At 44.6% G+C, this 27,452-nt stretch overlaps 1 protein-coding gene across 3 annotated transcripts in view; it reads left to right on the forward strand.

The window, feature by feature from the left end:
- Positions 1-26,297, forward strand: part of SELENBP1 (selenium binding protein 1) — a 46,538-nt gene extending 20,241 nt beyond the window's left edge. The window contains exons 1-13 of one of the 3 annotated variants that reach the window (XM_039512298.1): positions 1,049-1,317; positions 1,654-1,735; positions 9,529-9,582; positions 10,259-10,371; positions 12,872-13,057; positions 14,433-14,553; positions 15,828-16,010; positions 19,058-19,236; positions 20,755-20,833; positions 22,999-23,120; positions 23,302-23,394; positions 24,142-24,260; positions 25,135-26,297. In XM_039512298.1, the coding sequence (XP_039368232.1) occupies positions 9,576-9,582; positions 10,259-10,371; positions 12,872-13,057; positions 14,433-14,553; positions 15,828-16,010; positions 19,058-19,236; positions 20,755-20,833; positions 22,999-23,120; positions 23,302-23,394; positions 24,142-24,260; positions 25,135-25,297 (1,365 nt within the window). In that variant the 5' untranslated portion in view covers positions 1,049-1,317; positions 1,654-1,735; positions 9,529-9,575 and the 3' untranslated portion in view covers positions 25,298-26,297. Of the gene's footprint in view, positions 1-1,048; positions 1,318-1,653; positions 1,736-9,528; positions 9,583-10,258; positions 10,372-12,871; positions 13,058-14,432; positions 14,554-15,827; positions 16,011-19,057; positions 19,237-20,754; positions 20,834-22,998; positions 23,121-23,301; positions 23,395-24,141; positions 24,261-25,134 lie in introns of those variants that run through there. The other 2 variants (XM_039512297.1, XM_039512299.1) reach the window with 2 other exon arrangements.
- Positions 26,298-27,452: the final 1,155 nt, after the last annotated feature.

The raw sequence follows: 27,452 nt of genomic DNA on the forward strand, positions 1-27,452 counted from the left end.
ATTTCAGGCCCATCGTCAACATTAACTTAATCACAAAACAAGCAATTGATAGAGGCCAGAGTATCCAAACAGGAAAGAGAAACAATGCCATGTGACTTAAACAGCCCATCACACAGCTGGAATATTGAATTGTAACTATCAAGTACATGGAGGAATTCACAGCAAATAATTTTCGAGCAACCATTAAGCTGGAATTTATTTGCACAAAACATTTGGCAAGTGGTTTGGAATGGCAAACAAATTAGTAAAAAAATGCAAACTGTTCATGTACAATTTGCATACAGGAAAAAGGTCTAAACTCACCAAATAAATAGTTAGCTGCAGTTTGTTCATTTGATTCTGCCTACCAGTCCCTTGGCTCTAGTATTGTCAAGGGGGTTCTCAATGGTGGGTTTTGAGAAGCGGTTAGGGTTTCAGTTGAATAATTTGTGGATTGTGGGGGGGTGGGGGAAGGGATAGGCGTGCAGCTCTACACTGCTACATCCTCCCCAGGAACATTTTTGGAAATGGCAGGGCAAAATGACTGCATTCTAGAACAAAAAAATATTGCTCTTTAGAAAGCGGGGGGGGGGGAATATTATATTCATTCCTGATCAGGGACAGTTTAGCAGTATCCAAAGTGGAAGATGATCTTTCCTGGGAGCAGAATAATCCCCCCCCCTTCAAATCAGCTGTTGGGGGTCTATTGTGGAAGAGGGCTCCCCTCAACAACAAAAAATTAAGCTCTGAAGTTTTCATGAGAGGAATGGATCTAACTGCAACTAGCAGTAAGAGCTTTTGCAGCTGTCTTGCTTAGAGGATTGAAAAAAAACACCGGCCTGCCAAGCAAGAGACAATTGGGAGCTGTAACTAGGTCATGCATTCACTGCCTGCTGGAGAACTTGAAATATTGCCCAGAAGCGAGAGTTTTATTAAATGCCTGTTTTTTCTCTGTGTAAGAAAGCTATTGGTGTGCAGCAAACATACACACGTCCCTAGTATATGAGTAGAAGCAGGTGGGAGCTCCACCAGAACCAGCTGCATTACCCAGCGTTTGGGGAAGGGAGTAGCAGAGTCCTGCAAAGCTTCCCTGTGTATTATTGGCAGGGAAAGAAGGAGGTGGTGTGCTACTCTGGAACCTCCCACATGCTTTCCACCATTAGACCTCCCCTTGGCAGCTACCTCTTTCAAACCCTCCTGCCCGCCCACTGAACTGCTATATATGATCCCTCAATACCAGCCTTTGCTCTGTAGAATCTTCTCCTGTCACGCTGCAAACGCTGCTTATTCCAAGTCATAAGCAGCTGAAAAGATCTGACCAGAAGGCACTCAACATGGGTAAGAAACTGTCCCCAATCTGCAAGGAGCATTAGGCATGAAGACCCACAGTTTTGGCTGGTGGTTCCAACCTGTTATCTTACTGCTGTTGGTATTTACAGGCTGCAGCATTCATCCTTTGCAACTTCCTACCTTTCCCCTAAGCAGGGACTTGCGGATTTGCTACTGCGTAACCAATGCAGAGTACATGTAAGGAGCAGTGTGGGCTAAAGTTTTGTTGGACTGATAAAAAGTTTTTCTTTAAGCTACTTAAACTAGCTAAAAATAAGACTAAGTTTTAAAATCTTTAAATGCATCTCTTGGTATGTGAGCAACAGCTACATTTGTTTGTTTCAGAATTTGGAAGCTGCATGAAACATGTGACAACAGTAATCTTGCTGAGTGACTAATTCTCCTCTCCTTTAAGGAGGACTGTCAGGTAGCTAGGGACCAACGTTTAACGTTGTATTTACTTGCTTTCTACAAATCCTACTACTAATATAAACTCCTTTCGGAAACATTTTTTGGGGAAACAGTGAACACAAGTAGAGAATTTTTTTTCTTTAGATATAAATATTCCCCTGTATTATTTACAGCCTGAACTAGTATATTGTGCTTGTCATGGTACATGAAAAGGTCCTTGGAGACCATGATAAAAAATTCTTTCAGAGGCAGAAAGCTAAACTGACTAGACTGGTTTAACTGTCCAACCTGAATGTTAACTTTTTGCAGTTCTGACAGCGTAAATGGTGAAAAGTAAACTAGAATTTCGGGTCTGTTTGTTTATTAGGAGGGTTTGATTAGTAACACAGATAAGGCTCCTGTCATAATGACTGCGGTGTACATGCCTAAAGAGCGACCTGAATACCATATATGTAGAGAAAACTACATCTCTGTGCCAACACGGAGTTGAGCTGCTTCATGGATTTCTGACAAACATGAAAAATCGAAAAAAAAAAAAAAAAAAAAAAAAAAAGCCAGCCGCGGCGCCCACCAGGCCCAGTTGCACAGCCCCGTCCTCTCCCCCTCTCTGACTCCCCCCCCCCCCTCCCCCCCCCCTCCCCCTCCCTCTGCAGAGCCGAGCTGTGCAGCCCCTCTGCGCTCCCGGCCTCGGCCAGCTCCCCGCAGCCAGAGCCCCACAGCAGCCAGCGCTCTCCCTGCCCCCCCAGCCCGGACGGCAGCCCCTGCCGGCTGCAGGCTGCTCGGGGGACCGGGCAGGGGCAGGGGGCGAACCAGGCAGCCGGCCCCCCCCCTCCTGCAGCGTGTCTGCCCCCCCCCCCCCTGGCCCCCCCCACCCTGGGCCCTGCCTGCCTGCTGCTGCAGGCTGGCTGCAGGTGTGAGCAGCCCTCCGGGGGGGGGGGGGGGGCAGCAGGTCAGGGAGGGGAGGGGGGGAGGGTCCAGGGGGGGGGAGGGGGGGGTGGGGGCGGGGGGTGAAAGCCTCCTCCATCGCTGCATCGAGGGGAGGATTGTTTGTTTGTTTGTCAGTTGTGCCGATCGGTCGGCGGTCGGGGACGGTGACAACAAGCAAATATCGGGACAGTCCCGATAAAATCGGGACATCTGGTCACCCTACATGGATTTCTGATGAGCCCTAAATCAATCTCGGATGGGGGAGGAGGGGAAGGGAGAAGCCCTCTTGTGCAGACTTTTAGAGTTGAGACAGAATCCTCAATCTCCATGATCACGAGTGATCTGTTGTTTGGGTGGGGTGGGGTGGGGTCTTGTCTCACTTTTTCACAGGAGTGTTACTTTTGGTCCTTTCATACTTTTATTGCTTAGGTTGTGACTGTTTGAACAATGGCATAATTACAGCTCTTGTCCTCCAGGTCTGCTGTATACTCTCATCAGTTTAATGTGGGCAAAGTTATGTCATAAAACTAACTTATTTCTCTACCTCCTTCTTTTTTAATACGTTACCAGATAAGTTAAACATAATCTTGTAGCTTGATAAGAGAACTGCCTGTTTGATCAAACTCTAACAAGCAGATGATGTGCAAAAGACACTCCACCAATCTAATGCGTCCAGTATGAAGAGGAAAACTAAAGACTTAATCCCATTTGATTTGCTGTAAATGGGTTCCCCCCCCCCCCCCCGCCTCTCAAAAAGAGTATAGCACAGACATGCTTTAATGTAAGCTGACTTACAAAGCATACTGTAGTAGTGGTAGGTTGTGTTGATCAATGTGAAAGGTCTTCTGTTTTAGGGGAGGCAGTTATAACTTGTCTAAGAATTTACTGTTGCTGAATCATGCTACACAGTGTCTAACTCAGAAATCGTGCAATCATATACATAAAAGGGTAGTTGTTTAGTGGTGTGGTTAAACATGCTGGAATCTTTCATACTCCTTTAACCTCAAACATATTGCTTTAAGCCAAATTATATAGGAAGGTATCCCTTGATTGTGCAAACGGCTGTTACATTGAACTAACTAGCATGAAATACTCTATACAGAGGCTAAAATGGTTTTTATTATCATATTGCATGTTGTAAATCTATAAAATCTAGTCTCTTTATGCAGACTTCCCACAACTCCTATTTTATCCGAACAGTCTGCAAATTTACTGTAGCTGCCTCAGTAGGCTTTATAGCTCAGCCATATAATGTAACAGCCAGGTTGCATAAGCATAAAGCGAATGGCCTTTTTATTTTTAAAAGATTGTTCTTTTCAGAAATTATTCTGAAAATAGGCTCCCATGTCCCATTTTTATCGCTTGCATGGTACCCAGTGTCTTTGGGCTTCCTTGTATTTCCATGGCATCTTTGCCCTAAAAATCTGAAAGCACTTTACTGCTATTTATTAAAAGTCTACAGTCCCCAGGACTAACATGATCCAATGGCTGGAAGTTGAAGCTAGACAAATTCAGACTAGAAATAAGGCAAATATTTTTAACAGTGAAAGTAATTAACCATTGGAACAATTTACCAAAGGTCATGGTGGATTCTCCATCACTGACAATTTTAAAATCAAGATTGGATATTTTTCTAAAATATCTGCTCTAGAAATTATTTTGGGGAAGTTCTATGGCCTGTGTTATTCAGAAGGTCAGACAATGATCACAATGGTCTCTTCTGGCCTTAGAATCTATGAAAGTATTATTATTCCCAAACAGGCACAGAGAAATGAAGTGACTTGCCCTAGGATCACACAGGGAGTCAGCAATAGCTACAAATAGAACCTAGGTACCTTGAGGTTAGTCCCCTGTTCTAACCACTAGACTAGAGAAGGGGTTCTCAACCTTTTTCTTTTTGAGGTACCCCCAACATGCTATAAAAATTCCATGGGCCGCTTGCACCACCATAACTGTTTTTCTGCATATCCACTAGATTAAAAGCCAGGGCTGGCGTTAGGGGTAGCAAGCAGGGCAATTGTCCAGGGCCCCATGAAGCTCATAGGCTTTAAGGTTAATAGGCAGCAGGTTTAAGACAAATAAAAGGAAGTTCTACTTCATGCAGCGCACAGTCAACTTGTGGAACTCCTTACCTGAGGAGGTTGTGAAGGCCAGGACTATAACAGCGTTTAAAAGAGAACTGGATAAATTCATGGTGGTTAATTCCATAAATGGCTATTAGCCAGGATGGGTAAGGAATGGTGTCCCTAGCCTCTGTTTGTCAGAGGATGGAGATGGATGGCAGGAGAGAGATCACTTAATCATTGCCAGTTAGGTTCACTCCCTCTGGGGCACCTGGCATTGGCCACTGTCGGTAGACAGATACTGGGCTAGATGGACCTTTGGTCTGACCCGATACGGCCGTTCTTATGTTCTTATGTCAGAAGGAACCATTATGATCATCTAGTCTGACCTCCTGCACAATTCAGGCCACTAAGTCACTTGGGCTTCAACTTCAGCCCTGGGTGGCAGGACGGTGGTGGGGCTCAGGCTTCAGCTTTCTGCCCGGGGCGCAGCGAGTCTAACACCAGCCCTGCTCTCCGGTTTATTTTGGCAGACCCTCTGAAACCTGCTTGAAGCCCCCCAGGGGAGTCCAGACCTCTGGTTGAGAACCCCTGGACTAAAGGATACAGTTGTGACTTTCTGACTTTGTACAGCATGTTATATCATTTAGCAGAACTTGGTGGTTAAAAAAACTAGGGTGGGGATGATCTGTCATTCTCAGGGATGACCTTTGGTTGTATGAGGGTCCTTGTAATCATCAAAAGATCGGCCCTTTACTATTTCCATGAGGTCATGGGGAAAACTGCCTCCCCCAACTTTAAACCCTGCTGGGTGGCAGGAGAGGGGGTGCTGCAGGCCTCTGAGGTCTGTTCCTTCACTGTTCTGTTGGGAATTATGGTTCATATCTTCAAAACAACTATCAATGTTGCAGCAGGTCATCCATATACCCTCTTGTTAACTAGAACAGAGGTTGCCAAGCTGTGGCCTATGGAGCACTTGCTGGTGGTTGATTGCTTATGAGCTGGCTGTTCACGTGGGGCTGGCTCACCTCTTGGTTTAAGCTGTGGGAAACAGGACAGATAGACGAGGGCGACAAAATAAAGAACAAAAGGAGACAGTGGGACACTCTACTTTCCTGCACCAAGCACTGGTGTAAATGACTGCAGAGGATGTAAAATGCTACCAACATCAGAATGGCAGTGTTACTCTCACTTTGCACGGGGGCAAATGACTGCACAAAATACAGGGAAATGAAGAATCAAGCCTAGTGCGATGTCTTTGTGAAAAAGGACAAAACACTGCACTAAAAACATAGCTTCCACGTGAGCAATTGCTGTAATTGCCACAAGGCTGTTATCTGTATGGTGACCGAGAGGGAAGGTGGATTGCATGGCACGGGAGCTTTGTCAATAAAGATATCCTCCACTTTTGGGGTGGAGGGGACGGGACCTCAAGTATTCCTGATCTAGCAGTAAACTGAACTAGCTACTTATCCCAGTCACACTGTGATAAATGACAGTAGTTTGCAAATCATGTTGGTCTTTCACTAGATTTCTCTTACAAATACAGTCCAACTTCAAGGTATTCTAAACATTCAGTCCGACGCCAAGATAGCTGGGAAGCTGCATTTAATGACGACTATTAGTATGTGTAATGACACATTAATATCTCTAATGTAAACATTTTTATCAACATCTTGCTGCAAAAATGGTACAAATAGCAGATTCGTGACTTGTGTGTTCATGAAGAGTCTGACCCAAAATACAGTGAAAGCTATAGGTCAACTTCAAACAGATGCTCAACGGTTTATTACAACAGAATATTTGAACACATAGGGAAGGAACGGAGAGAAAGTGGGAGGGAAGGAAGGAGGAGTAAGGGGAGGGAGGGGAAGAGGAAAGGCAGGGAGTGTCACCATCTTGCCCTAGGTTATCTCTAGCAAACATTCTAGTTTAAGCTGTCTCTTACTTTATTAATCTGCAAAAGAACAACGTATTTGTGCAATACTAATCTAGTACTGATCTAATCCATGTTTTGTCCCTGCTAATTTAGCTGACTAGGAAAAATAGGATGGAGTTTAGTGCTATGTATCTATTTTTAATAAAGTTTACATTGTGCCTTACAGGGCTTAGACATTCAGTGGTGTGGAATACATCAGATTTTCTGTCCTTTTGTCTATTTTCAGACAGTCTTCTAAGACAGCCTCTTTAGTACTAACGCGCCTTCGCTTTTTGAGGAAATCATGTTTTAAAGTAACAAACCTCAGAAGGTAGTGAGTGGATTCTGCAAAGTAACTTGTCATCTTTGTTTCCTAAAGAATTGCAACCTGATTTAATGGGGAAATACAGCTGTCACATCCTATTGAGCTGAAGGTGTCGGATTCTGTAGGGTTTGTTTTGAAGAACTTGTTTGTCACAATATAAGATTATAACACGGTGAAAATGAGCAAAATGGCAAGTCATTTATCAGACAGATGCTTGAAGCACTGCAGTCAACTGCAAAGCGGGCATTACATTCTTTGGTCCTGCTCAGAATTATCTCAGTTTATCACATTGCTGCTGGCTGCTCATTATTTGTATAAGATGGGGATGGGGAGGGGCAGTTGGACTCTCCATCCATGTTGGAATGGGTTCAGCAGGACTATAGCAGTGCAGAATTGTATACTCTGATAAGGTGGATAAACTTGCCATGTGGTGTTAATGTGTTTTTAAACAGTGCGTCAGGATAATATTTTCTTGATCCTAGATAGTTATTTGTTAATGTAAACCTGAAACACAAATCCTGTGACTGTCTGGAATATTGACTGTTACAGTAGCAACTGCTATACAGTAGATTTTTATTATTATTTTATGTAACTGTCAACCATAGTGCTCCTATGTAGTTAAAACGAATACGCTCCTGCATTGATACAAAGGGAGCCAAGAAACCTTTAGAAAGAAGGCTAGTAACTGGCAACTGTCTGTCCAGTGTCTGTTTGCACCTGTACTACTACTTCTACATGACCTGGATATGGTGTTTATCACAGTCCTGATTTGAAAATGATCAACAGCTCCAAATTGTGAGGCTTTGTGCCAAAGAAACGTGTGTAGTCCATGGAGCTAGCTTTAGCATTTATTTTATTCAGCAGTAATGTAAGGAACCCTCAGGCCTGTAAGACATTGGCTTCAGCAGTTAGCATAAGGCTTGAGGCCTATGGACTTCGGCACAGATAAATGGCCTAATGGTCACCCCTAAATTTTAGGGAACTGAGAAGAGAACAGTTAAGGGGGAAGTTAGTCCATAATGACACCAGCCAGCCACAGGAACATGAGCAACACCAGCTTTTGGATATCTTAGAATGGGAACATCTTCAGATGTCTAACCACAAGAGTGCCATGTCAATGAATTGACATATGTGATAATACATTGAGATCTTTAATATATAAATCTATAGGAGAAGGGTACCCCAACATTAGTAGGGCGAGGAAATACAAATAAGGAACGGGAAGAAATCCCTACTGAAAATGCATTAGATATAGTGGCATCAGCATATCATATTATACAAGTTGTATCCCAGCCTGTGGGCAGGAGGAGCGAGAGATGTAGCCCTTGGGAGGTGCCAGAATGATGACTGCTAGTGATAGTGATGGTGATGAGGAAGACAATGGCTAACATTTCACGTTGTTCTGCAAGGGATGGTGTGAGTATGTACATGTTCAGATGAACATTCTGTAGTATCTCTGTCTTTCTGGGTTAGAGTGTTTGTGACTTTGCTAAATGCATTGATAAACTATTGTAAATACAGAAGGTTTCCTAAAGTGTGAGTGCCGCAACTGTGCACATTGGAGTTCCCAACTGAACTAATTTTAATAATACTGGGCCTGATTTTGGGACAAGATCCTGTCAAATCTCAAAGTGATAACTGGGAATTCTTAAGTATTCAGTATAGTTAATATATGATTCATAGATCGGACTACACACATGGAATGCACCTTGAATCCACTAAATTCCTGCTTGACCCCTTAAAGCACAGAGGTACACTTGTTTTCAGTTCCTCTACTGCTTTTAATGTACCTTGATCTCCCCTAATAAGGAACAAGCCCTGAGCCTCCAGCCAGATTTGAACTTCACCTGCTGCTTGTCAGATTCCTCCACTGACACTCATCAGGTTCCTTCCCAGACTCGCACCTGAGCTGCCCCCGCTTCTGCTGGTTGAGACTAGTTGAGGAGTGCAGATAGGGATCAATGAAGGTTTCAGTTAGCAGGAAAGTAGGAAGGAGTGCTGAGGAGCACAAGCTGGGGAACTGAGTTTCTAGCAGTGAGGAGGTGGTTCAGGTGAGGATTCCCACTAAGCAAAACACTCTGCACTACTGGCCCCCAACCAGCTTCTAAATCTCTAGAATCAGCCACTCCCAGGGTTAATCCACAGAAGAGGCCTGCACAGTGTTCCTATAATGGGTTAGTCAAATTGAGCAATCTGTCTAGCTGAACTCCTGACAGTGCTTCACTACTAATCCCTAAAACCTTTCACAAATCAAGTCTTTCTAAATCCCCAATGTTTATCTGACTGCTTATGATTCAGTCATTTGGTGTTAAATTGCAGGGTGGGACTTTTTGAAAACTAAGACCCAAGCTTTCTTCCATTTTTGGATCTCCAACCTGACATGCTGGGCCTCATTTTCAGAGGTCTTGAGTGCTCTCAACTTTTACTGGTCCGTGGGATTTGTGGGTGGCACTTCTGAAAACTGGGTCTAAGATCTCTTAAGCTGAGCACCAAAAGTCAGTGACCTTTTTGGAAAATGTGCAGGTGAATAACTTGGAGATATCTAACCTTTTTTTTGTTTTCTCCTCTTTCATCAGCAAAATGTGGAGCATGTGGTCCTGGGTACAAGACTCCTTTAGATGCCATGAAAGGCAAGTCCTATCAACTGTGTTCTGAAATCTAGGTTATCAAAACAAGAGTTTTATTGAACCACCTTCAGATTCAGTGAAGATTAACAAGATGCCTTTTGAGTGTAGCATTAGCTAACTCTATTCTGCAGCTGGCATAATGGAAGGGCTGACAAGCCCTTGTAAGGGGTAGGGAGATTCCCTGGTCTCTCCTTCTTCAGGATAATTTTTTGAAAGTGTGTGCACATTACAGTCAGAGGGCCCTTCAGAAATATCTCTGATCCAGGGATGAGTCCTCCTGGTAATAGAACCTCAAACTGTGAATGGGCCACACCACAGGCAGGGAAATCCCCTTCAGACTGACCCCTGCCTAGTGTGCTTTCCGGCATAATGAAGACTCTGATAATATCTACCCCACCCCACCCATGAGGAAGACAAAGGAAGAAGGTTCCCAACCTCCAGTTCAAGGGGGCTGGAAATTTTTTTAAACTGGGGGTGCTGAGAGCCATTGAACCAAATTGTAAACTCTGTATATAATGGAAACCACTTCAAGATGGGGGTGCAGCAGCATCCCCAGAACCCCTAGCACCTATGCTCCCGTTGGGCAAATCCAACTCAGTGAGAGAGACCTCCAAGGCTTGCTTTGGGGATAGCGTGGAGCTGATTTGTGTTGACCTAAACAAGCTCTCTGCCTTGCAAGGTCCCAGAGAAGAGATTGTGTACCTGCCCTGTATCTACAGAAACACTGGGATAGAGAAGCCTGACTATCTGGCAACAGTGGATGTTGACCCCAAATCTCCACACTACTGCCAGGTACCCGCTGTCAAGATTCTGGCTCTAATCCTCTTTACTTAGCCTGGGCTGACCCTAGGCAACTTTACTGCCATTTAGTAACACTCTGTAGCTGCAGCTCCTTGAACCCCTTCTTCAAAGGGAAAAATTTCTGTGCTTGCCAGTGGTGGCTAAATGGGGACCTGATGCACCAAAATTTGGAGGACCTTGAACAATCTCTCTCTCTCTCTCTCTTTCCTCTCTCTCATATCTATCTATCTATCCTTGATGGATTCTTGTCTTGTGCCTACTCCTAAGCCATTAATTTTCCTGCCAAATGGGGCAGGTCAGCTTTATGTTGCCATTTCTCCTTCTGCTCCACTTCTTGCTATCCTACCTGGGACCTCCTAAAATCAAGAAGGTTAGATCCCAAGGATCCTGCCTTAATCTTTCTTTGTCTGCTTTCTCCCTGGTATTTGACTCTGGTAGATCTTTCTCCATGACCACTCTCAAATAGATGTCTCAGTATTGACTATCAATCTAACTTCATGCTACGTTTCTTAGAGATGTGCAGCCAGTTCACAATGAAACCCCAAACCATGGGTAACTCAACTTGTTTCCTATTTCATTAGAAGCTCTAAACTCAACCTTCCTCTTGGATTTGCCCGGTTTATGATTTCACATAAAAGCTATATGAAACTTAGTGGCTTAGTGGTGTGTTTGCTTTGAGTTTTCAGCCTCTTTCTAAACTTGGTCTTGGGAATCTTCCAGGGATTGCTGAAAGCTAATATTTACCTGTTGTTCCGGGTCTCTTTCAAAGCCATTCTGTGCTTAGTAAGCATTTGAGTAGCTCCCTCTGAAACCCCATTGTCAGTAGGTATTGAGCAAGATTATTAATCACCGCAGGATCAAATTTGTTTGGGGAATCCAACGGATTTGACAGTTACTCATTTGTTGAAGGTAAGTAACTTGATCCTGCTTTAGGCACTCTATAAAACTAATCTGTTCTGTCATAAAATGGGAAATCACAATCTACCTGGCCAAGACTACAGCTCTCAGTTAGCTGGTAAAACTGTATTTTAGAACCACAGTTCTAACAGTTTTTGGTACATGGTTAAAAAAAGTGTAATCTAAACTGCATTTAAAAATACTACCGTAGATAGTTGTATGTCTCAAAATGCTTTAATGCATTTTAGCCTCAGATCTCTAGCATTACAGTGCACCTGAGGGGCAGTTTATCTGTGACAAGACATCTTGTCACAACTGTTCCTTTGCATAACTATTGCTAAGACTCTTACTGGAGGGATGCAGTTTCTTAAAGTTTCTTAAGCGCTGATCTCTCCATGTTTCTTAAATGCACACAATATGCTACTAAGGACCAGCCGCCAGAGTGTAAAGTATTATTACTCCAGTCAGTTTGCCACAACTTGTCCCAACTGAAATCAGATAAACCTTATAAAGTCAGACCCTTGCTGCCTAGATACAATTATTTTTTTTCTCTCTATCACTGATCTGTGTCTCTTGCAACTGCTAGCCAGTCTTTCTACCTTCCAAATATTAGATACATTTAATAGCACACCTATTAAAAAACAAATGTTAGGACGTCATGATGCCCAAATTCACGTGTGATGCTGTCACAGGGCTCTCTACTCACCGCTAGAGCACCTCTTTCTGGCTACATCTGGGGATTATCTCTGCCAAGCCAACAACCCTTCCTGCAGTTGCACTCTGTCACTCTGTCTTCCTCTCTCAGGTCTCAACTGCTCTTGCTTCATCTTTTTGGCCCTCCAGCCAGGTCATTGTGGTTTTCCCTTTCTGGGGAAATCATGTGCCTCAAAGTATTTCAGGACTCACTGTCCCTGTCATTCTTTTCTTTCACTGCCCCTTAACAGTACCACTTCCAGTGGCTTCTAGGGGATCCCAAGCCCATGGGAAACCAAGGCCCATCCTCTACACTGGGTTCCAGCTCAGGGACCCTACAACAAGGTGTCAAGGTCTGCATAGTCCTATCCCTTACTGCTTTATCCCTGGGTGACCTCACCTTCTCTCACCCTAACATGCCTGCCCATCACCCTAAGCTACAGCCCCTCCTGTTCCTCTTCAGCTGAGCTTCATCTCTAATTAGTCCTCCTTGTTCCCTGGCTCCTCCTCCAGGTGCGGCCTAAGTGTTTAATTGGTCCATTTGGCCACCTTAACCTCTTCATGCCTTGTGTGGGATGGACACCCAGTCACAGATGCACAGAGAGTGATTTGCCCAATATCACACATGATGGAGGTAGAGGCCAGGAATAGAACTCAGGAGTCCTGGCTCCTGGTCTCCCGTGCTAAAGACCCAGAATGGGATTTTCTTCAAAACCACCTAAGGGATTGAGCACCAAGGGATTCTTAAACTACTCTGAAAATCTCGGCCTAGAACTACTCACTGGATAACATCAACAATTTCACTCGTGTTTCCTATGCTATGTCTGTATTTCTAAAGAACTGTTTTCTTAGGACTGCCTGTCTTACAGACTGAATCTGAACCATGCCTTTGACTTCATAGGTGATCCACCGCCTGCCCATGCCCAACCTCCGAGACGAGCTCCATCACTCTGGGTGGAACACCTGCAGCAGCAGCTTTGGGGACGTCACAAAGAAACGGAACCGGCTGCTTCTTCCCAGTCTGATTTCTTCCCGCATTTATGTGGTGGATGTGGGCACAAACATGCGGGCTCCCAGGATTCATAAGGTATGTCTGAGGTGACTCCAAGAGATGTATCTCACCTAGGAGGTGGGAACTAAAATTTCCCACTTACGAATGTGAATGAGGAAATCCAGAACAATTTTTTAGGGCTTTTGGGGAACCTTAAGAACTGGTCAGTCTCAAAAGTCTTAGAATATTTAAGAAATTTAATCTTCTTTGGCTGTGGAAAAAGAGTAAATTCTCAAATCCTTGAGTTCTATATGTAGAGCAACACCCCCTCCCTCGACCTGATGTAAATTGGTGCCCACAACATACAACTTGTAGTTTAGGGTAACTTTGCTTCTTTGGGTAACAAGTGTGACTAAACAGTACATACAAGGGGATGAAGGGGGGGGAAAACCCCTGCTCTAGAGCAATGATGTCTGCTTTGAACTAGCTCACTCGATACGCCAAAATTACCTCCTTTTTCTAAGTACCAAAACTTCCAGCTTAATCTGGCACCTGAAAATCAGGCAGTGTTCTCTTTGCCTTTAATACAATCCCCAGTAATAAAGATGTTGCAGTCACAATTTAGCTGACAGCTATCTTGCTGATTCACAGACAAACTAGACTCCATCTAGTTCTCCTGTAGATTTATTGAGGGAACAGACAACTCCAGTGTGTCACAGGCAGCTCTGACTTTCAGACATACTGAGTAACTCGGGCCACTGGTTTCACGTAACTTGTCCTTTGACTAGAGACATGCTTTCTATGTAGCAGCAGGGTATGCGTTCTTCAGGAGAACCACTTAGTGACAGTGGAATTGATTAAAATTCCACCTTTGAACTTCAGGCAAGCAAAGCAGTGGGATTTTGTTTATTCTCTCTTTATATAGTTCAAGCTGGGCAAACGTCAGATTTTTCTGTTCACTTGCAATTAAAAAGGAAATTTGTTTTGGGCTGAACAAAACATTTTGTTTAACCCAAAATGATACATTTTGTTTAAATTTCAAGCATATTTTTAAACTTCTTTTTTTAAAATTTGAAACAAAAATTCATCAAATGGGAAAAATCTAAATTTTTTTTCCCCTGAATAGTTTCAATGTCCACCCCTCCCCCCCACCACCAAAACAGTTCGGTGAAGTTGACATGAATTCATGAAATGTTTCGATGTCACCAAATCTGCATTTTTTGCTGACTAAATTTTTCGGTTGAAAAATTTTGCCCAGCTTTATTCATAGTTTCCATCTCTCTGTCTGGCCAAGCCCAGAACACACAGGGGTTGAGTTTTCAAGTGGAAAAAATCCAACAGCCTAGAACTTTGAAGAGTTTTGAGATGGCAGGAAACCCTTCTCGATGGGAATGGGGGTTGACACTCTGATTTTGACTGGGGGTGGCCTGACCAAGGAGTGATTGACTATGTGCATATAAACTCTCCTTAGATGATTGAGCCAGTGGATGTATTCTGGAAGTGTGGCTTAGCCAATCCCCACACAACTCACTGCTTGGGCAATGGTGAGATCATGATCAGCAGCATGGGAGACCCATCTGGCAATGGCAAAGGTATTTATCCCCCTTAGTCATTCAAGAGAAGGAATCCTTGCTACAGAAATTCAAGCTACAAAACTGGAAGCCTTGTTGAGAACTTGCAATCCTTTTGAGCTGCTGGCCAGCTTAGCAGCCCTGTAGCCAGAAGTTCTCTACTTTACCACAGAATAGGTGCTGCAGGAGGCGTGGGAGGGCAGATTTCACAAACACAGTCCCCTGTCAATGTGATTCAATCCTGACTTGGAGTACCCACCTCCAGTGTTATAGGGGAGTTCAGTATCTAGGGCGCATTTAGTCCTTGAGAGCTTTGAGCCTAACAAGGGGACAATTGTGAATGTTTGTAGTTTGGACGCTTGCCAATGGGTGTACTAGGCTGAGATTAATAGGACTTTCTTATTGCATGGTTGCTGTCAGTTGTTAACTAGGATAGGGCTGATCCCCCCAATGTGCTGGCATTGCTTTTCAGAACAAAGGGAACTGAAACATTTTGATTTAGAAGAGAATGCTACATGTCTGGAGCTCTGTAGCTCTGTCCCCATTCCCTTCCTCCTCCTCTACCAGGGGCTCCATGCCCGCCATCCAGATCCCTGCTTCCCTCGTCACCACTACTCTCCCCCAGTCCTCCTCAGGCCCAGCTTCTCCACTGCACCCCTACAAACCCTCCTTGTAAGGCTCTGATTTCTGTTAGTCCAGTCTACAGACAACTTCCTCATTAGGCAAGTTAAGCAGCTGCCTCTGATACATGTTGGCAGCAGCAGAGAAATTCCTCTGCCTACAGCACCAGGCAGTCTGGGGCCCCTGGTTTTCCTCTGAATCAGGCTTTTACTGTTTTCTGATTTGCACCCAAATCAATATCTTGGGCCCATCAATGCCTAGATCGTTCCCTGAAATTTTGGAATTGATCAGATGCTCCGTTCCAAAGTTATCGCATACAGGCCAACAGAAATGCCATTGAGTTGTGCTGGGCCTCACTTTGCTTGGCCAGTTGGCATACGTATCTGGTTAGGAGAACACTTACGTTAAGATACTTCATCATTGAATCTTTGGGAGGAAATTCTCTTTGAGTTAATTTGCTTACCGTTAGAAATACTAATGAAAGCCCTTGCAATGGGAAGCACAGAAAAAACATCTCCTTCCAGAAAGCTTCTTCACCTTCCCTCAGAGTACATGTAACATGCTACAGCCTATTAGAGGAAGAGTTCACTGTTGCATTGTGTCTTATCCTGCTTAAGCTCTTAAACTGGGTGATTAAAATCAAACAATTTGTTCTGTTTTGTTTTTGGCATCAGGTGGCTTTATCTTGCTGGATGGAGAGACTTTTGAGGTGAAGGGGAACTGGGAGAAAGGATCCAACCTCCCTGCACTTGGCTATGACTTCTGGTACCAGCCACGGCATAATGTCCTGATGAGCACGGAATGGGGAATCCCCAAAGTCTTGGCAAATGGGTTAGACCCAGCAGACCTAAAGACTGGTGAGGGCGTGTTTGTTTAAAATTCGGTGACATTCTGGTCCAGCTTTCACTAAAGCAAGAACTGCATCCAGGGACTCTCCTGTCACCAGTGAAGCCTGGTGATTTCAGAGTACATACGCAAAATTGTCATGTAAAGATGTCTGCAGAGCTAGTTTACACCAGTCATTAAAGATCACAATGTATCTGACCCCAAACAAGGCAGGCCAAACCTACTCTTAGTGTTCTTTAATAGTTCTAGCTGGTGACATCAGAAGTTCAGCAAAACCTTGGGCATATATGAACTAGACTGGCCACAAGGGCTGCTATGGAGCTGTACTCAGTGTCAGAATTCAGCTGTGAGGTGGAAAGGGCATCTCAGTTTAGTCTGACCTCCCCTCAGAAGGTCATCTTGTTCTTCTCTATCACCTCCGTGGAAGATAGTCACATACCCAAAATGTTGGAGGCCACTCATACTGCTTTTGAAAAGACCCGTATGCAGCTAACCTGGGGTGTTCAGACCTGAAGGATCAATGGATTGAGACCCTTTGTCCTCCAGTCTCCCATCGAACTTGGTCTTTCTCTGTTTTCTACTCCACACGGGCCAAGGTGGTGTTGTGACAAGAATCCCACAATCTGATGCCTGACGCCTCATCTGACGATTTTTAAATGGGTGAAGATTTTTGGCATGGTTATATAGTTAAGAGCAAAGGTCCATTTGCTGTGCTATTAAAACCCTTGAAATCTTTCATAAAATCGTAGGACTGGAAGGGACCTTGAGAGGTCTTCTAGTCCAGTCCCCTGCACTCAAGGCAGGACTAAGTATTATCTAGACCATCCTTGACAGATGTTTGTCTATTCTGCTCTTAAAAATCTCCAGTGATGGAGATTCCACAGCATCCGCAGGCAATTTATTCCAGTGCTTAACCACCCTGACAGGAAGTTTTTCCTAATGTCCAACCTAAACCGTCCTTGCTGCAATTTAAGCCCATTGCTTCTTGTCCTATCCTCAGAGGTTAACAAGAACAATTTGTCTCCCTCCTAACAGTAACAACCTTTTATGTACTTGAAAACTGCTATCATGTCCCCCCTCAGTCTTCTCTTCTCCAGACTAAACAAACCCAATTTTTTAAATCTTTTCTCACAGATCATGCTTTCTAGACCTTTAATTATTTTTGTTGCTTTTCTCTGAACTTTGTCCACATCTTTCCTGAAATGTGGCGCCCAGAAATGGACACAGTAATCCAGTTGAAACTTTATTAGTGCAGAGTAGAGCGGAAGCATTACTTTTATTGTGTTTTGCTTACAACAGTCCTGCTAATACATCCCAGAATGATGTTTGCTTTTTTTGCAACAGTGTTACACTGTTGACTCATACAATATTAAGTTTGTGATCCACTATGATCCCCAGATCTCTTTCCACACTACTCCTCCTTCGGCAGTCATTTCCCAATTTGTATGTATGCAATTGATTGTTCCTCCCTAAGTGGAGTACTTTGCATTTGTCCTTATTGAATTTCATTCTATTTACTTCAGACCATTTCTCCAGTTTGTCCAGATCATTTTGAATTTTAATCCTATCCTCCAAAGCATTTGAAACCCCTCCCAGCTTGGTATCATCCACAAACTTTATAAGTGTACTCTCTATGCCATTATCTAAATCATTGATGAAGATATTGAACAGGATTGGACCCAGAACCCATCTCTTCAGGACCTGACTTGATATCTGTTGCATTGGTGCCTTTTAGGCGGGCACGGACAGAGCCCAACAATCAATGTGATTGCCAGTTTGTTTATTTATTACAATGCATTATATATTATATATATTTTTTTATATTAGCAAACAGACACACCAACAACACATTGCTGCTTGCTTTTTTTTTTTTTTTTACACTTTTTTTTTTTATGGCCCTTTTTTTTTTTTACTGATTTTTTTTTTTTATGCACTTTATGATTTATGGACTTGTTTATTACCTTGAAACCATCCCAGCTAGGCCACCTGGCGTCTGCCTCCCTCTGGCAGTTCTCAACTTTCTCATAACGACTTTATCTAACTCCTCTGTTCTTGTTGTTCTGCTGCTGTAACTTTCCACCAAGGCAGCATAGGGAAGATGTAACCCCACAGATATCCCTTCCAGCTTGACTGTGAACCACAGATAACTACTCTGTGGGAACGGTTTTCCAACCAGTTATGCACCCACCTTATAGTAGCTTCATCTAAGTTGTATTTTCCCTAGTTTGTTTATGAGACAGTCATGCAAGATTGTATCAAAAGCCTTACTAAAGTCAAGATATAGCACATCTACCACTTCCCCCCTATTTGCAAGGCTTGTTACCCTGTCACAGAAAGCTTTTAGGTTGGCTTGACATGTTTTGTTCTTGACAAATCCATGCTGACTGTTACTTATCACCTTATTATCTTCTAGGTATTTGCAAATTGATTGCTTAATTATTTGCTCCATTATCTTTTGGGTACTGAAGTTAAACTGACTGGTCTGTAAATCCCTGGGTTGTCCTTATTCCCCTTTTTATAGATGGGCACTATATTTGCCCTTTTCCAGTCCTCAGGAATCTCTTCCGTCTTCCATGACTTTTCGAAGATAATCGCTAATGCCTCATTTATCTCCTCAGTCGGCTCCTTGAGTATCCTAGGATGTATTTCATCAGGCCCTGGTGACTTGAAGACATCTAATTTGTCTAAGTAATTTTTAATTTGTTCTTTCTCTATTTTACCTTCTGATGTTAACTTCATTTTCACTAGCATTCAGTATGTTAGATGTCCAGTTGCCACAGTTTTGGTAAAAACTGAAGCAAAAAAGTCATTTAGCACTTCTGCCATTTCCACATTTTCTGTTATTGTTTTTTCCCCGTCATTGAGTAATGGGCCTGTCCTGTCCTGGGTTTTCCTCTTGCTTCTAATGTATCAGTCTAGTATAGGCTGCAGCTGCAATAACTCTCCTTGCCAGAGGCATTTAATTGTTTAGTTGTCTGTCTTCACTCTTGGAATTGGTTGTTCTCCAATTCTAAAATCAACTCTCCTGACTTTATTTTTGTTTACCTTGATCTCTCAGGGAGCTATGGCCGTCACATTAACGTGTGGGACTGGACCACTCATGTCTTCACTCAATCAATTGACCTGGGGGAAGACTCCATCCCTCTGGAAATCAGATTCCTCCACAATCCCGATGCAGCAGAGGGATATGTTGGCTGTGCTCTGAGTAGTGCAATCCATCGCTTCTACAAGACGGGGGTAAGCACTCTAGCAGCTGCCGTGTGACAGAAGGCAAGGTTCAACGTGAGCATGTTTCAGAAAGCCACTTGGACAATGGGTCACTTAGACAATGGAATTCAGTTAGGATAGATTTGGGCAGCATCTGTTTTTTGTGTTGCATCCAGGTTGACCAAGCTGTATGGCTCTATGAAACAGCACACCTCCCAGAAAGGCCCTGGATAGGAGCCAAATCTTTGCTCTAGAAGGCCCAGGAAAATACTACTTGTTCCCTAAGGAAATCAATAGGCCAATGTCAGCTTATATTGGGAGCTCTCACAAGCTCCTAATGTTCTCTGTCTTTTGGCTGAGTTTCACTTGCATTGTACAAATTCTCAGTGTCCACTGAGCCCTGCCACAGCCTTTACATGCCAGTGGGCATTTGGAAACTAAAAGATAGTTAATAAATCCCAAACTTGCTATACTGAGAACCCAACAAGAGTCAATATCTCCATGTGAAATAATGTGCCCTCAACCACTAGCCACTTTAAAATTAACTCTTTGGCTCTTGAGAACTGGGTGGCTTGGAGAGGTCTTGCCAAACAACATGTTCTTACAATAGTGTTCTTGTTCGTGGAGTTAATTTGAGGTGACAAGCTGGGTGAGGTAATATCTTGTACTGGAACAACTTCTGTTGGTGGAAGAGACACGTTTTCAAGCTTACCCAGAATTCTTCTTCAGGTCTGGGAAAAGTACTGTGTCACAGCTAAATACAGGATGGAGTTCATATAAGGGACATTCATTTTACGTCTTAAGATGGATCTAGAGAACAGCTTAAATGGAATTAAACTGTTTTTTCTATATGCGTGTATAATTATCTAGGCTCTTTGTGGTGAACTAACTGCCCAGTGGCTACTGTATTTTCCCTGCTATGTTCTTTATGGCCTGTGCTAAAGGCTTCTGCAAGCCTTATGTTGGGGAGATATAGCCCCAGTTCCATAGACTGCACAAAGCCTCCTAACCCATCATGTATATATCCCCCTGTCCCTGGCCTATACCTAACAGTTAGGTTGACTTAGCTACATTGTATAGGATGTGAAACATTCAGACCTCTGAGAGACTTAGTTTTAAGTTGACCTAAGCCCTGGTGTAGACACGGCTAGGTCAACTGATTCTTCCATCAACCTAGCCACTGCCTCTCAGAGGAGTGAAGTGATTAACTACAGTGTCTACAGTGCAGCAGCACAGTTGCAGTGCTGTAGCTATACCACCGTAGCATCTGTAGTGTAGACATAACTCCATGGCTATGCTCCAAAACCTAGGCTATTGTTGAGGTCCAATGAACAATGATTCTATTTTTAGTATTGACAGATATATAATCATTAACTCTGTGTTTCTAACTAGTCACCTATTTACTATTCACATCAATTGTTAACGTTTATTTGCAGTACCTTTGTATATGCTAGGTACACACCAGCACATGCTTATTCTGCCTCTGTCATGTATAATTGGGTTCTTGCTGACTTACCGCAAGGGAATATTATGTTTACTCTTGTACAGAATGGAAATTGGGCAGCGGAGAAGGTGGTTCAAGTCCCCAGCAAGAAGGTGAACGGTTGGCTTTTTCCTGACATGCCAGGTTAGTGTAAGCACATTTCAAAATTTTTCCTCCTCATGCTCTGCAGCTGGGCTGAGCATCTTGTCATTGAATGACAAACGCTTTTTGCATGAAACATATGGAGGAGCTTATCAGTTATACAAGGACTTTGGCATACCTTCAAAGAGATGCAAGTGTCCTTCTGAAGAGGGAATGGCTTAGAATTGCCAATTGCATACCTATTTGTATTAAGATCTCCCAATGTGTGTTATGAGTGGGAATCTGGCTCATCTTGACTGACGCTCTAAGGAGGTGGCCAGTGTCTCTTCCTATGGAAGATTCTTTTGCAGTGCCCTTTGGATACCAAGCATAGGCACTGACTCCATGGATGCTCTGGGACTGGAGCACCCATGGGGCAAAAAAATGATGGGTGCTCAGCACCCACTGGTAGCCCCCCTATCAGCACTCCCCCAGCACCTCCTGCCCACTGGCTGGCCCCACAGATCAGCGCCTCCCCTTCCTTCCCTGTGCCTCCCACATGCCGCAGTCAGCTGTTTCACAGCATGCTGGAGGCTGTGGGGGGTAGAGGGAGGAGTGAGGACACAGCACGCTAGCGGGAGGGGGTGGGAAGGGGTGAGAAGAGGCAGGGCTAGGGTGGGATCTTGGGGGAAGAGGTGGAGTGGGGGGCGGGACCTGGGGCAGAGCCGGGGGTTGAGCGCCCCCTGGCACTTTGGAATGTCAGCACCTGTGACACCATGTATCTGCCTCTTTTCATCACCCTTACACAATAGTTATCACATTCTCCCTCAAGTAGCTGGTTCCCCTGGAGCAGATTTATGGGCTGGTGAATGCCAAATGGTCCCTGTATTTGAGAGACCCATTTCTGCATCCAAAGGGACTTGAGGGCCTCTCAATTGAGATCCCAGTCATTGGTTGGTCAGGGGAGAGCCCATTTTCCAGTTGGACCCTTTCCTTTAAATCCATGCCTCCGATTCTCCCACCTCTCCAATTTAATGACCATAACATCACCTCTTGCAGTTTTCTCTCCCTGCCCCGCCTCCAATGGTGGAAATTGTGGCTGAAAGGAGCAGCTGGGAGCAGTACGCTGCCGGCATGTCTCCCCAGCCCATGAAGGACTCACTGCCACATTGAGTCTTTTCCAGGCACAATTTGATTCTCCTTACATAAAACTTAAGCAAAACCTCAAAACAAAACCATTCCTCAGCCCATCCTGGGCTACAGCTCCCAGGGGTTTTCCCCTTTTTTCTCTCTGTCCCTCCTGCTTCAGGACGAACTACTGGAGGCCATCTCCTCTTGTCCTTCTTCAGCCCTCCTCCAGGCCATTTATCTGGAAGTTACTTTTCTCCAGCACCTCCCAGAGCAGCCAAGAACCCTTCTGCAGCTTCTCTCCCTAGCAGAGCTCTCACTCTTTGTAGGCAACCCAGGACCCACTCCCAGCTGGGCACAGTAATTAAACAGCCACATGATCTCTAGCTGACCAGGATCAGATGGAAAGGGAGCCAGTCAGTCACAGATGAGGCTGGGCCCAACTCTCTTGTCCATGACAAACTGGTTGCATCATTTTTGTCTTGGCCTGAAGGTTTTATTCAGAGTAGCACAAGGCGTCCTATTCCTTCCCAAAGCAGCTTAAACATGCTGATCCTGGAACAGGTTGGGTTTGGATTCTCCAACATAGTACCTCTGGTCTGGGCCCATATGTAGTGTGCTATATTCTGTCACCAGCTGCTGATCGGGAACGTTCTAGGTTGAAGAGTGGCTTCTGCTCAGCCCTGCTTGTGAACTACCATGCAGGCGACAGGGTTTGGCTCTTCCTCCCAGGTTGGCTGCTTGAAGATTGACTGACAGTGGTCTCTAGAAAGAATGTGGGAGTCTCTATGTCTTTTAACAGGAACTCACAATAGTTGTGTTCTCCAGGGAGTGGGTTGATCCTGGCTGGAATCCTGGTAATTAATGAGGGCCGAAAAGAGACCTGGAGAGGAAACAGAGTGAATATAATGATATGGCTGAGACCATCTTTTGCTTTGGGCCTGGGTTTCAAATCTGAACAAGATTTGTATGATGTGGGTCAGCGCTGATGCTCTAGGACTGGGGTTCTAACAAAGACGGATCTGTGGCCATATGAGCCTTGTCATTGTCTGCTGCTCTCTGTGTGTTTCCTGACTCCACCTCTGACTGCCCTCTCCAAGGTCTCATTACCGACATCCTGATCTCACTGGATGACAGGTTCCTGTATTTCAGCAACTGGCTCCATGGAGACATTCGTCAGTATGATATTTCCAACACTCGGAAGCCCAAACTGGTGGGACAGGTAAGTCAGAGTCATAAAGGCTTCCATTACTAGGTTGCGAAGCTGGGGAATCCCATCTCTTTAGGAGAAAAAAGGACTGTTTTCTTTTGCATAGGGGTTAGATGGTCAATTCCATACCCTCATGGCCATGTTCCTTTCATACACGGACACCCTGACATCTTTGTGACATCTTTGCTTACAGGTGTTCCTGGGAGGCAAGATTCCAAGAGATGGGCCAATCGTTGTGGTGGAAGACCAAGAGCTGAACTGTCAGCCAGAGCCTTTTGTGATCAAGGTGAGCAATGCTAGGTATTTTCCCCACTGCTCCATTAATACTTCTCTATTGGCAGCTGTCTCTTGGTGCATGCCAGCTCCTATATGAGTGCCAGATTCTGCACATCTTACTGAGGCAAAACTCCCATCCAAGTACAATAGGACTTGGCTGAGTAGATGCTGTGGAATCAGGCCCTTTCTGGCATAACCCAGTCTGTGTGGGCACAGGTTAGCCAGGAACCTGTATCAAGCAAGCAGTCAGTCTTGGTTAGAACTGCCCCTTGCCCAAATGGAGGGGTTCACCACCCCATGCATTCAGCAATGCTGGTTGTCAGATGTACTCATAGACTTAAGGTCAGAAGGGACCATTATGGTCATCTAGTCTGACCTCCTGCACAACGCAGGCCACAGAATCTCACCCACCCACTCCTGTAACAAACCCCTAACCTATGTCTGAGTTACTGAAGTCCTCAAATTGTGGTTTAAAGACCTCAAGGTGCAGAGAATCCTCCAGCAAGTGACCTGTGCCCCATGCTGCAGAGGAAGGCAAAAAACCTCCAGGGCCTCTGCCAATCTTCCCTGGAGGAAAATTCCTTCCCGACCCCAAATATGGCGATCAGCTAAACCCTGAGCATGTGGGCAAGACTCACCAGCCAGTACCCAGGAGCAGAACCTGCCATGCTGCTGTACTCCTTCCTGTTGCATTTTTCTTTCCTTGTGGTGCCACTAGCAGCTTATAAACCCAGGTCTTGTTTTCCTGTAACACCAGGGGAAGAGGGTGCAAGGTGGACCGCAGATGATCCAGCTGAGTTTGGATGGCAAGAGATTATATGTCTCCACTTCCCTCTACAGTGGATGGGACAAGCAATTTTACCCAGACCTTGTCAAGTAAGAAACCTTTCTTGGATGGGAAATCCCAGGGCCAGCCATAGGCAGCTGTGCCTGCAGCAGAAGTCCATTTTCATGAGCCCCGCAGCGGAAGTGGGTGGTTTTTGCACTATCTCCAAGGGCCTATGGATGTGTGCAGAAGGACTGGCTTTATTAGCTCATTGCACACTACTAACCCATATCAGCGTTTCACACACCAGTAAGAATCAGCCCACACTTAACAGGCACAACAGCCTCTGAGCAGCTGCAGAATTTAACAATGTCTGATATTGAAATCACTCCTCTAATGGTGGGGGTGTGGAAGAATTCATTAGATGCTAGTATTCTGAAGATGACCTAGCCTACAGGAAACCTTCAGAGCACCCGCAAATACATTTTTATTACATAAAGCTGATGGTTTTCCACATGACCACATGAGGGCGTGGTGTGGCTTGCCTGTCACTTGCAGTTAATGTATAACTGCACATCTAGTTGTAGTCACCTCCGGTTCATTGGCAGCTCTGCGTCAAGGTTTTCAGTGGAGCAGTGTGACTCTCCACAGAACGTTTCTGAGTGTGACCCCCAGGCCTCTGTTGGGCGGTTCAGTGTAGTGCAGTGAACCTGCACTATAATGAACCTGAAGCCTTGGCCTGTCACAGTGGGCAGTACCGTCTGAGTCTCAAACCAAAACAATTTTTTTGGTTCCAAACACCCCTGAATACTGGTGTGCCCAAACATTGAAGCTGGGGGCTCATCTCCACTCTGTCTAAAAGACCTTTTGGTTAACTAGAAAATCTGGAAGAGAAGAACAAAGTGTAAGAATCTCTTAAACCAGGACACAGTCTCTTTTCTCCCCCTTCCCCCCCCAACATCTGCTTTCTTGTTTCTTGTTCAGGGAAGGCTCTGTCATGCTGCAGGTTGATGTGGACACTGAGAAAGGTGGACTGAAGGTGAATAAAAACTTCCTAGTAGATTTTGGGAAAGAACCTGATGGACCCGTCCTTGCTCATGAGATCCGCTACCCTGGTGGAGACTGCAGCTCTGATATCTGGATCTAACCATTGTGTGTGGGTGCCTCTCTCTCTCTCTCTCTCTCTCTCTCTCTCTCTCTCTCTCTCTCATTTTAACTATAATTGTGAAAAAGGCATAGGTGGGTCTGATCTGCTGGGGCTCTATCCACTACGGATGTCTAGATTTCCATAGGTGCTGAGCCACAGAAGCCCTGCACCTGTTTGCACACTTCTGGCTGAGGCAGCCATGTGAGTGTGTTTAGCCATGAAACATGATGCCTCGCTTATTTCTCTACCCTCTCCTATTCTTGATGGCCTGTCTATTCACTGGTGGCCATGAACTTCAAGGTGTATAACTCCCTGTGTTGTGGGAGTCCTGATGATCATCTGTAAAGAGGGATTCTGGCAGCTGCCTTCATGCCACTGTCTCCAAAACGATGCTACAGACCTTAACATCTGCTAGACTTCCTAAATTGGTAGAGTTAATGGAGAGGGAAAAGCTACAATTTTGAACACATACAATTAAGTTTAGAATTAAATTCTTCTTCACCCCAGTCTCTGGGTCTAACAATAAGGAATCTGTGATCTGTGTGCCCAGAGCTGTAGCCAAATCTAAATACAACAAGCCTCTGAGCTGCCACAAGGCTCCAACAGCTCTTTGACATGACTAGAGTTACCCATTTTAATCCCATACAAGAGATGGGATTAAACATTGTTTTTTCTCTTTACTGTAAACTTTAATCATTCAAGCTTTAGGGCTTGTCTGTGCTCAAACGTTAAATGGATTAAGGTAGGGTGCAAATTTAAAGCACAATAACTGAATAATGGCATGTAGAGACATCCTTATTCTGGAACAGAGAACTTGTTTCTGTTTAGCTTAATACACTTATTACTTAGTCAATGCCTTATGGCACAGTACTATGTAAACAGGATTTGATTGTAGTCTGCAAATTGGTGTCTGTTTCCTAAAGCCCCCTTCAGTTCCTGTGCAGTAATGCAGCACTTAAACTGCTTTAACAAACAAATAATAAAATTGTTCTTTGCACCAGCTAAATCTTCATGTCATAATTTTTAACTCTTCCGCGTCTTTCAGGGAGCAGAAAAATGTAAGATGGTGATTCGTGAATCATGTGTCTGAAAATCAAGAAGACCTGTGTGCCTGAAATCTCTTACGAGGGAGACTTTCCAAAATCACTTAAAAAAGATCCGGAAACCAGCTGGTACAAGGTCTTCCTGTTCCCAGAAAACAAAGCATATTTGTGTTACTGCAGTCGAAGTCACTGAAACGTAGCATTTGTCTAGTAACTATATTCTCAGTTCCTGATCAGTAAAATGAGGATAATGGCACTTTGCCATACCACTGTGAGAGTAGGGGACCAGGGCATAGGCAGTCTTGCCTAGCAGTCACAGCTGGGCTGAGGTCTGCCCACCGGGGACAGGAGTTGCCAGGCTGGAGTTGGAGGAATCGCAAGGTCAAGTCCCATAAATAAGTGTCAGGGTTGGTGGCTGGGGTCCGAGACTGGAGATCAGAGGTAATACCAGGTTAGAATCGAGAGGCAGGAGTCAGGCTGAAGTCAGAGACCAGAGGATGAGGCGAAGTCTGGCGTCTCAGCAGGCCAAGGTCTGTGTGGCTGCCCAGACAACCTTCTGGGGCAATCCCTGAGGTTAAGTAGGGAGAGTTGGCCAATCAGAGGGCCACAGTGTACTGTCACTCTGGGTCTCATGGGCGGTACTTCCTGCAGCACCTACTCTTCACAGCTCCCTGGCTGTACCTCTGCATGGCCTCCTAGTGGCACTGTGGGATTATCAGCCACCCCCGGGTCCGTGCACTAAGGCTGGCAGGACGAATACACTAATGATTGTGAAGTGCTCATATAGTACAGTATTGAGGGCCATATAGGTCCCATAGACAGAGGATCTAGTGTAATCTAGTTGTAACTATTATCAGCATGATCCTTTCAGTTCTCATAGGGTTGATCTTGACTAGGATAAAGGGTGCGTGTGTAGAAATCGCTGTGTCGCTCTAGCATGGCCTTTAACACTGGTTAGCTGGTCAAGTTGATGTTAAGAGGATATTTGGACTGCACCTTGATCAACTAGCGCATCATTCTAGCACAGACAGGGCAGGGTAGCGTTAGAGTGGGGTAACAGAAACCTTCTAAATACACCTTTTAAATCTTGGTCAAGACAAACCCGGTCTCGA

The sequence above is a fragment of the Mauremys reevesii genome, linkage group 24, assembly GCF_016161935.1.
Source record: "Mauremys reevesii isolate NIE-2019 linkage group 24, ASM1616193v1, whole genome shotgun sequence".
Taxonomy (NCBI): domain Eukaryota; kingdom Metazoa; phylum Chordata; order Testudines; family Geoemydidae; genus Mauremys; species Mauremys reevesii.